Source organism: Panthera tigris, chromosome C2 (genome assembly GCF_018350195.1).
Source record: "Panthera tigris isolate Pti1 chromosome C2, P.tigris_Pti1_mat1.1, whole genome shotgun sequence".
Taxonomy (NCBI): domain Eukaryota; kingdom Metazoa; phylum Chordata; class Mammalia; order Carnivora; family Felidae; genus Panthera; species Panthera tigris.
In genome coordinates, this window is record NC_056668.1 from 114120703 (window position 1) to 114136388 (window position 15686).

At 42.0% G+C, this 15686-nt stretch overlaps 1 protein-coding gene across 2 annotated transcripts in view; it reads right to left on the reverse strand.

Annotated features, from left to right (window-relative positions):
• Positions 1 to 2892: 2892 nt before the first annotated feature.
• Positions 2893 to 15686, reverse strand: part of GYG1 (glycogenin 1) — a 34705-nt gene continuing 21911 nt past the window's right edge. For both annotated transcript variants that reach the window (XM_042998730.1, XM_042998731.1), the window contains exons 6-7: positions 6292 to 6511; positions 2893 to 3801 (exon numbers count right to left, since the gene is read on the reverse strand). In XM_042998730.1, the coding sequence (XP_042854664.1) occupies positions 3628 to 3801; positions 6292 to 6511 (394 nt within the window). In that variant the 3' untranslated portion in view covers positions 2893 to 3627. The remainder of the gene's footprint in view (positions 3802 to 6291; positions 6512 to 15686) is intronic.

Below are 15686 nucleotides of genomic sequence, written 5' to 3' on the forward strand. Positions count from 1 at the left end.
TTAACTACTAGCATTCAAAGGCCCTATTTCTGAACATTTGACTCTTCCTAGAATTTTTATTCTAGGCAAACAGTAGTGAGAAATGGTAACTGTCAGAGACTGAACATCAAGAAACAAGTGAATACAGAGTAAGTAAGTAGATGACAAGAGCTGAACTCCTTAGAAGGTTTAAGGAGCCCTTGTCCTTATAGGTAAATGTTGACCCTGAATACATCACAATATTATAGCATAGTCCTATAACAGAAGTAGTGTCTCTTTTAGGCCCATAAAACTGCTGAAAACAGGATAAAGAGAGTTGTAGGAAACAAAGTATGTTCAGAAGCTGAATCATGTTTGTCTCAGCCAAAACTCACAACAAATTCTATCCTTGGGTTTTACCCATTTATTTTTACATTATAATTTCAGTCAGCCTATTAAGGAATGCCTTTGTGAAAGGTATTTCCCAAGTCCTATTTCAAGCCACCGTCCTTATCCCTATAGCAAAATGAAAGCTTTTCGATTAAATTGTGTTACTCCCCAGAGATTTCTGGCATTTGTATTTCTGGTTATATAGAGGTTTCTCTGATCTCATGGTCTGTTCTAACCATACATTTGTTTAAAGCAGAGCAGAGCTATGGAGCTTGGAGTACAAAAATTTGAATCGTCTGCAGAGTATTTACCTCTCTTATTCTCTGATTATCTGCAAAATGAGTACACTATATATACGTCATAGGATATGAGAATTGAGATGTAAATGCCCAGTAAGTTTTCTTTCCTTTTTGCTTTTTTTACAGTTTTATTTATAGGAGATTGAATTTCAGCAGCTGAAACTCAGAGAAATAAGTTAATCAAATAACTTACCCAAGTATAAAAAGACTGTAATCCATTTGTGTATTTGTAATAACAAGCCGAGAAAAAGCAACCCATAGCAGACTATTTTAAGGACAAGCCAAATCTTACTTAATGCTCCAAGTCTCAGTGACATTAAAAAGGTAAACGCTACACAAATACATTTATAGATGTTATTTATGGTAACGTTTCCTCTATTACTCACAGAGCCAAGATTGTCTTTTGGAAAGGCTTTAATCAGAAGGTGGCCCCCGGCTATGCAACAATCACCTCACCGCTTCATGCCTCTTCTGCTGAAAACCTCACTCCCTATTGTATTGGTATAAATACCTCAATGTATCTAGTGGTTCTCAAATGTCATTTGGGACAGTCTTTTGGATTGCCTAGTAGTTACTTGAAACGGAGATACTATGGCCTCAACCAAGACCTACTGAATCAGAATTTGTAAGTGATGAGGTGTAAGAAACTGTACTCACAATTAAGTCTCCAGTGTTTTAGGGAGCAGTGAGGTTGGAGACACAGTTGCTCGAGCGCCTCATCTTCTGTTCCTCCTTTCTCCTCACTCCTCATCCAAGCCTTCGGCGACTTCGCTGCCTTCATCCTGGTGAAAGGTATGCTGCATTACCACTGTCTCTCTCCAGGACCACTACAGTAAACTAACTGTCCTTCCCATCAAGTCTTTTGTCCTTCATTCAAGCTGTTTTCCACCAGTTGCAAAAGGAGTGTTCTTAAAACGTAAATCCTAAAGGTAAGGCAATTAGATCTTTAGGAACAACTACAATGGATTGAAACTAACCACATTAAAATTCATTAATTCATAATGATGCTTAGAACATAATCCCCCCCAAAACCACACTGGTTACCTTTGGAGGATGCCAGGAAACCAGTTCCTTATTTGTATACACATCTTCCTCAACTTATGATGGGGTTACATCTCGATAATCCCCCCCCCCCCCCCAATACAAAGATCCTGGGATTTAGGAGTATCTTGAGAAGAGCTATCAAAGCACCTGATGCATGGAGGCACTTAAATCTTTGGTAAAAGTGCTTTGTATACTTGAGGATTATAGCAACTCATTCTCCACCAGTCCAAATAATTGTAGTCTTATCTTCAGAAATCACTTATCATTTAATATTCTACAATTTTAGGGAAGTCCTCAGGTTCTTCTGGAGCTCTCCGATAGCCAGCCTCCAAGGTGGCCCCACCCATTCTTGCCTCCAGAATTCCATACACCCCTCTATTCATTCACACCCACATTGAATAGGGCTCACCTGTGTAACCCAAAGGATATTGGGGAAAGAAGGGCAACCTTGGTTGATTAGGCCATAAAAGCCATTGCAGTTTCTGCCCAATTAACGCTCTCAAGTTTCTTCTCATCATGGTCTTCTCTCCTGTATTTTTGTTTTTCCCCAATAGAATGATCTCTGATTACTCACATTGGTTTTAAAAGGTCATTTTGGGGCACCTGGGTGGCTCAGTCGGTTAAGCATCTGGCTTTAGCTCAGGTCATGATCTCATGGTTCGTGGGTTCGAGCCCTGTGTTGGGCTCTGTGCTGACAACTCGGAACCTGGAGCCTTCAGCTTCTGTGTCTCCCTCTCTGCCCCTCCCCCACTCATGCTCACTCTCTAAAGAATAAACAAACATTAAAAAAAATTAAAATAAAGGTCATTTTGGATCCTGCCCTTCCCTGGCTTGCCACATCCTTGCAGCCTAGAATCATCTGTACATTTAATTAATATCCTTTATACTTCTCATTTTAATTCATGAAGACACCGGTTCCAGTACTAACTGTCCTGAAAGATTATCAAATATGTTCAGAGACTGATAATGATTTGATGCTATATTTTCCAAAATCTGAATACTCAATATGGACGTAAAATGCGGGTGACAGATTAAATACATTTGATCTCACTTTCCTCCATCAATCACACCCATTACCATCACTGGAGAACACAATATTTAAATGTTTCTAGATATCTAGAAACCAATTCCAGTGTCAAGTGTTACACTGGTTTTTAAAACACTGACCAATTCTAAAACTCATGAACAACTACTTGATGCGTTTTTTTCAAGGGGAATGGGAATCCTTTATTTAGACAACCAGGATATGGCAAGAAGTCTTTATTTTCATACAGGGTGCCACTGCAGGTAACCATCAGAGAACACATGGCTGTTTACAGATACAGAGAACTGAACAAAAGCGTTTTCGCATGCTGTAAACTGTACATAGAAAACTGGTGAACAACTTCAGACACTGAAATTAGGAAATAAAATGGGTTAACGCCATCTGTTGATAGGTTTATGAATCCCTCAGCAGTGTTCTAGGCTGTCTTTACCTGGAAGCACAATTATAATCGCTCTGGTGGCCTCTGGGCAATTCTAAACTGTGGGTCTAGTCAAAGGTATAACAAGCAAGCACGAGAGAGATACCCTGTCCCAGTCTGAAGAGAGGCGGATTTACAGCCTGTCTTGGCACGTTTCTAGAGTCGATACAGCCAATTTAATAGCTTGAGTTTCCCTTACCACATAGGTCAGCAAAATCCAGACTCTCTGACCGTCTGCTGAATAAGCCTAGGGTTAAAAAGCAGAACACTGTCCACACATAACAGAACTGCTACTTCACAACTTTTGCCCAGTTCTCACCTGTTGTCCTGCAAAATCCCCTCATCTGATGAATTTTAATTTTAGCAAAGCTTCTAGCAACTGTAACAGACCTTGCTTAACCCAGCTCTAGATACTAAGCATCCGAAACAAGTGCCTGTGAAATGGATGTGTCCATGGGAAAATGGCAGCGTTTCTACTGGAGGTAAGTGTCAAGTTTCCTCTTGATGTTGTCAAAGGAATCTGCTCCCATGTAATCGGCCTGGCCCTGTTCCCACCGCTCCTTCCGTTCTTCTGAGGACACAAAAGGCTGTGCTGTAGCCGGGATCTCCCCGAGGGACAGATGTGATACGGCTCCCGAGACACCTTCCTAAAAAGGAGAGCATAATCAGACTCCTTGAGAGCTGCAAAACAGACTGTTTTAAAAGAACGCAGGAAGTTGAAGAAGGTGAGAAAAGCCAGGATGAATTATCATGCAAAGTAGCAAAAACTGAAAAGTATTACATGAAACAAACAAACAAAAAAGACACAGGAATACAAGGGTCATATGATTTTTTTCCTAACAAAATGAAGACTTCTGGACTCAGTGAAAACATTGGGAGAACAAAGTAATTAGGGTTAATGTTTAAGTTCTGCATACCTTTCTACAGAAGCCACAAGAGAAAGCCAGTGTATAGACCAAGTCTGAAAGCTGCAAACAGTTCATTAGAAAGTGTAAGATGGATGGACAAGGGAACACAAGTCTCACGATAAATTCTCGATCTGTGTGGGCTCTGAAAGGTTGAGAACTTAAACAAAATGATCCCTCAGAGTCTAAGCTTCACAAAGGACCTAACCAGAGAGCCACACCACATACACAAGTTGTCAGGTTAGAAACGTGAGAGCTTAATTGTTTGAGACTATGCACCAAACGTCTCTGCTTGTTGAAGCTTATTATCAAGCATCTCATCTTGTAGCATGTGTGAATTTAATTGGCTTAATCTGGATCAACTGTTTCCATTCCCATCGCTTTTCCTTGGTTCCTAATTCTCAGTCCTTGGGTTGTGGAAGCAACAGGGTAAATGTGCAGGAAATGGAGCAAACCTACTCTACGTTAAATTAGGTTCTCATGACTTATACAAAGGCAATTAACTTCAAGTGCACAATAAAAGGATATCAAAGCTATTCTTCAAAAAGCTCTGAGGTGAGAAGGTACTAGAACTAGCAGAGAAAAAGGAAGGCGAATGAATCCATACAGGTACTGCTCTATAATGGAGGAAACGGTAGAACGAAATTTTTGATTACTGGTTTTTGTTGCTATACATATGTAAGTGTGTATGTGTGTGTTTATATATACTGGAACTCCAAGGCATCTGGGCAGATTCCAGAAGATTATTTTATAGCTGAAGCAACATTAAGTCCTTACCCTAGATTAGCCCTGCCTTTGCTTCCACTTGCAACAGGAATGATACAGGGAGTTTCTTTCAGAATTCTCTACTTCATGATATCTGTCAGAAGGTAACAGTCTTGCAGACCTAGATTTGAGTCCCAGTTCTGCTTTTGATGAGTATGTTATATAACTAACAGAGGTTATTTAACTTCTTTAGGCCTCAGTTAATGTTAATATACAAAAAGAACATAGTAACAATAATACTTGATAGAGTAGTTGTCAGGGTTCTGTAATAATAGCTAACTTTGTTTAAGCACTATGTGCCAGGCAACATTCCAAGTACTGTGCCAATATTATTTCATAGTCCATAGAAAGCAATTAGAGTAAGAATGTTAGTGTTATTTATTTTTCCCTTTCTCCATTTTACATATTGGTACAAGTGCTAATAAGTAAAATGGCTAAAATCTCTACTATGGCAAATAAAAGGATCTCTTACAACTTTTAGCCTCTTATAATTATACCAAGGTAATTAACTGATTAGATTGGATTATCATTCACTCATTCAATTCTATTCTTTATATCTTAATATACAGCATAAAAGTATAATTTCTCATCCTCTTCCCATTTTTCTAAAAGAATAAACCTCACAGGAAGACTTTTAAAGTCAGAAGAGTCTAAGCAGTTTGGTGTTTTAAATGTTAATGTCATCTTCCTCTTACAAGGAGATTTTTTTCAAGATCCTACGTAACCATAAGAGCACAAACACAGCAAACCAAAATAATCCTAGAAAAGTATCTGTTGTTCCATGTTCATGTTATTGTAATGTTCACTGAAAAATACATTCTTCTAAGCAGATGGCAAAAATAAAATACATATATTTCAATGTTTGCAGTTTCTTTGAAAAAGTGTCCATCTAAAGCATGAAACAGGGCACTATCTAAACCTTAGGAATAATCTCAGAACCTTAGGACAATGAGCTAAGAATTCTGTAGATTACACACACACACACACACACACACACACACACACACACACACACACACACATATATATATACCTCTAAAACCCTTTCTTATGCTCTCAGATCTAATCGAAATTTGCCACAAAATCTACTACTTTAATCTTTGCTGGCACTATTTCTCCCCTCTAAGATGGACAATTTTCTACAAAAATCTTATTTATGTATTTATTTATTTAAATTTAAATTCAAATTAGTTAACATACAGGGTAGTACTGGTTTCAGGAGTAGAACCCAGTGATTCATCACTTACACATAACACCCAGTGCTCATTCCCACAAGTGCCCTCCTTCATGCCCATCACCCCTTCAGCCTATCCCGCCACTCATCTCCCTTCCAGCAACTCTCAGTTTGTTCTCTGTATTTACGAGTCTCTTATGGTAAAATACCACTAAATACTCTACCTCTACCAGTCTACCAAGTTAAAAAAAATTACAGCATTAAATTACCGGAAAGGGTAAAACAGAACCTACCACATTTAGGTACGAGTGGGGATCTTTGACAAGGCCAAACTGTTGAAGCAGAGGTAAAACGTTGGTGGTGAAGATGTCCCACCACAGGTTGAGAAACTCTGGATGAGTCATGGTGGGATCATGGGACTCGCTTTTGACACTTTTTGTTTTAGGATCATAAGTATAATTCCATGGTTTGATTTGCCCCAGGAAATGCACAACTTTGGCATTTGCACCAAATCTGCCAAGGGAACACAAGTTGAAGCCATTAGTGGATTCCGAGCACTGACAAAAAGATAAATAGCACTTTGTTCTGTAGCCTGAACAGTGCACCTTCCATCTTGTAGTAGTGGTTGGTTGGAAAAGATATGAAGCTCACAGACAAATTTTTAGACATGCTTTTTAAATCATTCAATTGTATGTTAAATATACACAAAAATCCCAGAGTAGTGGTGGATCAGTGCAACAACCAACACACCAATCCACTGCAGGAAAGGTACAGCACGTGGAAAGCCATTTGGTATTACCTCGTAACATTGAAAATGCTCGTGCCTCTGGCCTGGAAGCTCAGCTCCTAGGCACACATCCTAAAGAAGCTCTTAAACATGTGCAACAGGAGATATACTCAAAATGTTCACGGCAGCAGCACTGTTTGAAGCAGTCATCACTGGATACAACCCAAGTGACCGTAACTTACTGGGTTAAGATTGCTCAGGAAGTGTTCACTCCGTTTCCCAATCTCCACAGCAGGAATGAGATTCCTGCCTCACTGATAAATTGGGCATGCTCACAGCACTTGCCTTTGGCCATGAAATGTGGGCAGAAGTGACACTGCCTTTTAAAAACAGTCCCTGCTTGTTTCTGTTCCTTCTCTCTGAGAAGCTGTGACCTCTTCCAGCAGAAGAGTGGATGAGACCCATGGAGCAGATCTGGATCAAACCTGTGGCCTGGCTCCAAACCCTGCTGAGATGATCAGAGCTGCCTCAGCCTACCCACCAATATATGAGCAAGAAATACATACTTACTGTTGAATGTCACTGAGATTTTATGATTACTTGTCCATTATTTTTTTTTTAATGTTCATTTATTTTTGAGAGAGAGAGACACAGTGTGACGGGGGAGGGGGAGAGAGGGGGGGAGAGGGGGAGAGAGGGGGGGAGAGAGGGGAGAGAGGGGGGGGGGGGGGGAGAGAGAGAGAGAGAGAGAGAGAGAGAGAGAGAGAGATAGATAGATAGATAGATATACAGAATCTGAAGCAGGCTCTAGGCTCCGAGCAGTCAGCACAGAGCCCGACGCGGGGCTCGAACCCACGAACTGCAAGATCATGACCTGAGCCAAACTCAGACGCTTAACCAACTGATCCACCCCATTTAATCTTTTTAAAGGATAACTTATGGTGTATTCAGATCATGGGATGTAATACAGCAATCAAAATAAACAAATTGTAGCTATACATATCATGTAGTAAATGGATAATTTTTTTATATTACAACAGCAAGTTTAATTAACATCCATAACTGCACACAGTTACATTTTTTTCTTGTGATGTGATGTTGTAAGATTTACTCTCAGCAACTTTCAAATATGCAATACAGTACTGTTAACTACAGTCATCATGATGTACATCACATCCCCAGGTCTTTTTATCTGATAACTAGAAATTTGTATCTTTTCACCACCGTCACCCATTTTGCTCCCTCCCTACCCTCTGCTTCTTTCAGCCACTAATTTTTTTCTTTGTATTTATGAGTTTGTCTATTTGTTTTTAGATTTCACATATAAGTGAGATTTTATAGTACTTGTCTTTCTCTGCCTTCACTCAGCATAATGCCCTTACAGTCCATCTGTGTTGCCGCAAATGGCAGGACTTCCTTCTTTTTATAGCTGAATAATATTCCATCTTACATGTACATATACATTTTCTTTATACATTCATCCATCAATGAACACTTGTCTTAGCTATTGTCATTAATGCTGCAGTGAACATGGGGTGTGAAAATGGATGAATTTTAAAAATATGATGAAAAATTCAAATTCAAATAGAAATACATGCACAGGAATCCACTCCCATAGTGCAAAGCAAAGTACTGCTTAAAGAGTAGAAACCTGATCAACATATAAGTGTCATGATGTTGGTTACCTCTGGGGGAAAGGGAAGCATGATGGGAAACAGACACACAGGGGCTTCTGAGGTACTGGTTGTGTTCTATTTTTTAACTTGCATTTAAAAAAAAAAAAACATTTTTTATATATACCCTTTTGTGTATGCACTGCATCTCACAATAGTATCCTAAAAAGACTAAGAGTTAAGAGTGGTCCTGTTCTGGCTGGGAGGAAATCTGTGTATATAAAACCAAATAATAAAGGTAAAGATAACATGTGCCAGAAGAAAAACGGGAACAGTGAGTGCTCTGGGAATGCAGAGGCAGGGAGGTCGTGGAAGGTAGGTTCACTGGGGCAGACACTTAAAGCTTGTACAGCAGACTGGATCTGGGTAGCTAGCACTAATACGGAGAATTCTAGGCAGAGGGATAGCAAGTATCAGGTGAGCATATGTGTGTTAGATGGAGGGTCCTCCCAGTGGAGCCAAAGAGGAATTTTGCTAGGAAAGGAAGAATGGGACAGGTACTTGGGTGTTGGGCTCAAGTGTTGGATTTTAGTGGATTTATCCTATAGGCAACCAAAGTAGCTGAGCATGATGTACAGACTGAAATAATGCAAACTCTATTCATGTAACTTTTCTGATCTTAAAAATTTTTTTTTTTTTTTTTTAATGCCAGAGACCTATTACATAGCTATCACTATCAGAGTTTCCTATGTTTGGGGCCCAAATTCTTTTAGGGACATGATTGGGAATAATAACAGTCTGGCACGGTAGACCTTACTAATGTGTTAACAGAGGCTCTTAGAGGCCAGTGAGTTGCCTGCAGCCCTATAACTATTAAGTAGCAGAAAAAGGATTTGGCACATTTCTGCTTCTTAAGCCTGTCCTCTTAGCAATCCTACCATGCTGCCACTCCAAAACTGAGAAAAATAGAGCCTATCGTAAACTTCCTCCTAAAACCGCTGGACTATTCCACAGTTCATTTCTTCTGAAAATGCAGTAGATACCTGGTATCCGCAAGTTTACTCTTTTATTTTATATTTTACACACCTACACACATAACCCACAGGTACACAAACACATGCATACAAATACTCTCAACTTTATCCTTAAAAGGATAGAAGTCATAATGCTCAAAATTTGTGCAGATAGGGCTATCAACTAAATAAGCACCTGCTACGCATAAGGCACTATGCTCAGTGCATGACCCCAAATGATTTTCGTCCCAACAGGGAGAGGGGTCATCTAACGTAAAAATAAGAAACGAGCACAAACGAGGCAACGAGTCAGGGCTAGCAGTGCAATGCTGACATTAGGGTCTATGAAAATGCCAAAGCAGTTAGTGCAGGTGGGGATTTTCAGAAGAGGCTTTGTGCAGGAAGTGGGGTCCAGAGGAGACCCCGGGCAAGATGGCAGTTAAGATAAAGGCCTTCGACAAACATTCTAATGGTGACGGGGGAGCCCACAGCCCAGAGACCTGACGCTTGTGTTGATGGGGCTGGCGGGCACTGCCTCATCTACAACACAAACACGCCTAAAACCAGAAGAGAGCACATGTGAAAGAACAGGTGTTGCTTCCGCCTTCTCAGACATCCCGTCCTCCCGACTCGTCTTGCCTGGAGCAAGAGCCTTGTGTGCTCCTCCTAGAGTAACTGGCCATTAATTTCAATCCACGATTTCGCCTAGACCTAATATGAATGTCATAAATTATATGAAAGGTAATACTACTTAACATATATTAAAACGTGAATATAGCATAAACTCTATTCCTTTCTAACTTGCTCTTGGGACGGTTTGCAATAGATCAGGCAGGAGAAACAGTAATAGCTAACATACATGGAGTACTCACACATACCACACTGCTTAACATCTGCATGGTTTATCTCATTTAATTTCCAAAACAACTGTGTGAGGAAACCAAGGCATGAAGGTAATACCTTGTCTAGGATCCCATGGCTGGGATCCCACCCAGGCGGTCTGGTTCCAGAGCCAAGGTTCTTAACCACAAGTAGGCTGTTACTGAAAGACACTCCCAGAATTTTAAGGACATCACCTGAGAGTGACATCTGTTACCTCAGGAATTCCCTGCCTACAGATGGTCAATCTGGAAGGTGGAAAGGATGTGCCTAATGAACCATAGAAATACTCCAAACATAGTCAAAGACAGGTAAAAGTAACTATCAGGAAAGAAAGCTACAGAACAAGCAACTTAGGGCCACCTGAGAAAGACTGTTCTCAGAAGGGTTCGGTTTGCACAAAGGTCAGGGAAGGTGGGCGGGAACAAGAAATGGATGGTGGTGTGTTTAGGACCAGCAGCTGACCCCTAAGTGGACTGTGCTAGACCTTGTCTAAGGGCCACCTCAGCCCATGAACTGGGCCTTTAAAGCTCATGCAGAGGCAAGGCACAGTGACCCAGTGCGGTGCTGAATGCCACTGGGGTCTGCAAACACCTCACAGTGAGACCGTCCCATCTCTTCTGGAGGCAGGAGTCTACACTTCTGCCTCTGGCTGTGCCCCCAAGGTGGCTCGGGGGCCTCTGCAAACTGCCTGGAGACTGGGCTTCATGCTGCTTAGATCCCACCCCATGTGGCTCAGGGCCTTCCCCTTGCAGGTCAACAGAAACACCATTTGGGGGCAGTCCACATCCTGCATTTCACTGTGGCTCAGACCTGGGATCTACCTTCCTGAAGCTGTGATCCATAGTGTGTCTTTAATGTGAAATCATGGATACCCTCTGTGGCTAGAGGAAGCATCATCCTTCCTCAAAATTACCTTCTTTACCTAGTCTATCCTAACACTGTGAAAAATTGTATCCACTGGACAGTCTTTTCATAGACAGGGCAGTCTTAGTTTGAAGAAAGACCTTGATAAGCCTGTCTGAGGTAGAAACCGAGATCATAAGGGATCCTAAATGTGGACGGAACTGCCCTTTGTGCCCAAAGGCAAGGGATTCTTTGGTGCCGGTAAGATGGGGGGAGGGAGAAGAGGTGAGCAGGGTTGTGGAGATGTGATGTCACCGCCCAAGAGATACCCAAATTTCAGGAAAAACAAAACGAATCATGAAATGCATGATATGAATAGGTTTTTATTGCAGCCCAGGGGTACCAAGGGACAGACCAAAAAGAGCTCATGAGGATTCAGGAGTGTTAAGGCCAAAGCTGCAGGTGAGAAGAAGTAAGAAAGATGCTAGGGCACACAGGAGTCATGCACAGGCTCCAGAGGCCATGAGTTCAAGCCACGATTAGCCCTACTTCTGTATGGTGAAGAACGAGAACTCTTTTTTTCAGGTATCTGAGGTATTCCTTTAACCTAGCGGCCACACACCAAACAGATCTATGGAAATGAGTAGGGGCAGGAGAAAAACAAGTTTTAGAGCAAGGATTCTTTATGAGAAGTGCAGGCCTGGACAAGTCACTGAATGTGGAAGGTTCTGGCTAGCCCACAGGCCCTTTGAGGGTGGGAGGATGGGGGCAGGGCGCAAAGTAAGGCAGCTGCTGAGTGGGAAACATGGGGCTCTGAGAGGAGGGTGGGAGGAAAGTGAAGACAGTCCTGCAGTTTTGCGTAAGGTGGTCATACACAGCTGTGTTCTGGGAAATCACCTGGGGCAGCCCTTGGCTTGATAGAAGGCGGACTGTTAGGCCTAACACTGGCCACTTTATAGGATGATGCGTGAGTTATATCGGTAAAACCATGTAACTGTGCTCTAGCTGTAAAAACAGAACAGTATTTACACAGCAGAGCAGCCTCAACGGCTTGCTCTATTAACTTTCATAATAAAACGCTTTGTTTGCAAAACAGATGAGCAAAAGGTCTCAGACGCTGTTTTTGTATCCAGAGTTTCAATTAATCTAGATATGAATTTCATGTAATTATGTTTAGGTCTTAATCCTGCTCCCCAAGGAATGTTTCTAAAGATTATTTCCTATCATTTTAATCAATTCTACTTTTCAGTTATTTATGAAAATCCAAAACAACGATATCAAAATGAAATAAGTAAAAGCACAGGTCATAACTGAAAGGCGAAATTACTTGTTGCTTAAAAGAATTATTTTAGTCTGGCACCCCTGGGTGGCTCAGTTGGTTGAGAGTCTCTTGATTCCGCTCAGGGCATGATCTCACGATCAATCGTGGGATTGAGCCCTGAGTCAGGCTGGGTGTGGAGCCTGCTTTGGATTCTCTCTCTGCCCCTCCCCAGCTCTCGAGTGTGCACTCTCTCTAAAAAAAAAAAAAAAAAAAAAAAAAAAAAAAAAAAATCAGCCTAAATCCAAAATTTGGGTATATTCTTACAGGAGGGTAAACTCAGGGTATTTTTCTAATTCTCTCCCTCTCTCTCACCAAAAGCAGCAATCAGGTACCAGTCAGAATTTATATCACCTGGCTAAAGCAAAATAGGTAGCCAGTGAATAAGGGGACATACTGATGTCAAAAGATAAAGTTTAACTGACCTCGACCCGGAACAAGGAGAACTAGAAGATTCACTGACTCACTGCTTGATTTACCCACTAATTTTATCAGCCAAGAATAAAAACAAACAAACAAACAAAAAAAACATTGGGTACATATTACAATTGTCTCTAAATTACTGAGAGCCATTCATTCTGACCCAGTAATGGGGATTTGTCTCAGCTTGCATACATCTCTTAAAATAAGTGTTCTAATTTTAACTTGATAGAATCTCAAAAGAGACGTCCAGATCACAAGACATAGTTTGAACCTGAGCCAGCAATAATACTGCTTATGTTAGCCGTTAAAATAATCCCTGTGACCTGATGTTACCAAAAGATCAGATAGAATTTTCATGACTAGTTTAGCAGCTGGTAACGTGTGGATAAGACTACAGAAGTGTTTAGCATGGAAAAGGAACTACCTCCGTGACAGTACACACGGGAGCCATTTTACTTCTCGTGAAGCGTTTTTACGTGTGATGTTCAATTAGGCGCCAAAAACAAGAAACACGGTACTGCTTGTGAGAACTTTCTCTGCGAAATGGGGCAGCACTCCCAGCCACCCACTGCCCACCTCAATGACTCCTGTTCTCTGGCACATGGCCACTCACGCCTGTACCTCCTTACGCACAATCCCTTCTCCCACTACCAGTCAGCCACCCTTCCTCTCTCACCCTCTCACAGTCTAAATCAAGGGTCATGAGCCCAGTGCCCAAGGGGTGTGCTGGTCATGCAGAGTAGGAGTCAGTTTGGTGAAGGGGACCACAGAGCACAAGTGAATACATGTTCTATCACCAGAAGACAGTAGATACTCAGAGGAAAACATCTGTGGCCACCAGGGACCCACCTGATTTTTCCTTGCCTCTCAAGCTAAATAACTTTTCTCAATCATGCCCTGGAAATCAGAACAACATCAGTACTCAAATGTGGACTTTAATAACCTACACTAGGACCTCGTCAACTACTTCACCTACCAAGGTGGCCTGTCCTCAGAGTAGGCCTGGCCACTATGGAGACTTTCCTGGTAGTATGTCAATCTCAGTCCCTCCTGGCTGACTGCTTGCTCATTCATTCATTCAACCAAAAAATATACCCACCTACCTTCATCTGTATCCATACCCTCTGCCTTCCTTTGTGTTACAAGAACTGAACCATCCTGGCTCATAACGGACACCAGCTTCCCCACTTGTGCACCAGGACACATCCTCTTTCAGCTTCTCAAAGACATGACTTCAGTAAGTCTCCCTTCAGTTTCCTGCATTATTAGTGCACTCACTCTTTCTCTTCTTGATCATGCCCATCAAGATACCAATATGCTTGAACTTCTCCCATCTTCAAAAAAAACAACCCCTACCACCCTCTCTGGATCCTGTATCCCTACCTAGCTCCCAGCCCATTTCTCTGCTCTCTCTTAAAGATGATGCTTCAGAAGAGCAGTCTACATTCTGGATCTCTAATTCTCCCCTCTCTTGGATCCACTTCAAACTGGCTTCCTCCCACCACTCTACCAGACATGCTCTTGTCAAAGTCACTAGTGACCTCCACATTCTAGGTCAGTACTCATTCTCAACCGTCCTCTTATAGGAGTTATCACAGCATCTGAGACAGATGGATCCCTCCTTCCCCCTTGGAACATTTTCTTTGGCTGGCATGTGCAGCACCTCACTTTCCGGGGTCTCCTCTTGCCTTACCGTTCTTAGTCTCAAGTCCCTGCTCCTCCACATCTTCCTATTTCGGGACCTTCAGGACTCTTCCATCATAATCACTCTCTTGGTTATCAGTCTCATGGCTATAAATATCACTTATATGTTGACACTCCCATACTTAGGTCTCACTTGGACCTCTCTCCTCAACTCCCCACTCTTACATCTACTTACTTTTCTACCCTTTCACTAGGATGCTTAAATTTTTTTTTAATTTTTTTTAATGTTTATTTACTTTTGACAGAGAGAGAGAGACAGAGCATAAGCAGGGGAGAGGCAGAGAGAGAGGGAGACACAGAATCCAAAGCAGGCTCCAGGCTCTGAGCTGTCAGCACAGAGGCCGAGGTGGGGCTTGAACTCACAGACTGAGAGATCATGACCTGAGCCCAAGTCGGACGCTCAACCAACTGAGCCACCCAGGCACCCCTCACTAGGATGTTTAATAGGCACCTCAAACTTAATATAACCCAAACTTGATACACTCAGTACATCTCTGGTCAACCCCTGCTCCCACAAACCTGCTTCCCCCACAGTCTTCTCCATCTCAGGGAATAGCAACTCCTTTACTCCAATTGCTTAAGGCCCCAAACCAGTAACAGTCATCAAACAGCTTTCTCCCACATCCCACCAAATATCTGATTTTTTTTCAAAAGAAACTGACAATCTAGGTTTCATGTGAAATTTCCTGATTTCTAAGCACTGGCCACGGAGTACAAAAAGAAGAAAACTATGTAAGGAAGACAAAAACACACTGCTCAGACAAATACAGTTTGCAGCCCACCAGTCTGAGACCTCAGAGGAAGGTATGTCTTCTGCTCAATCCACACACTTTTCCCCTCCCAGCTCCTACTGAAGGCATTTCTCACTTAGACTTCTGTCCACGAGATATCACTCTTTGTGCCTTTTTTGCCCAATGTCAGAGCTGCTTTTAAAGGCTGGGCTGGGACTGATGGGGAAGCTTCTCCCTTGGTGATAAGGGCTGAGATAGGGGAATGGAACTGATGACAGTAATATCTGAGGACAGATCATCTGATGAAAAGAGATGAGGTCAGAAGGAGCAGAGGGCCATGCTGGAAACTGGGGTACCTGGGGCCCAACAGGCATCACTGACACCCATAAAGGAGGAACAGGACAGTCATGCAGCCACTGCTTGATTCTTCTCCA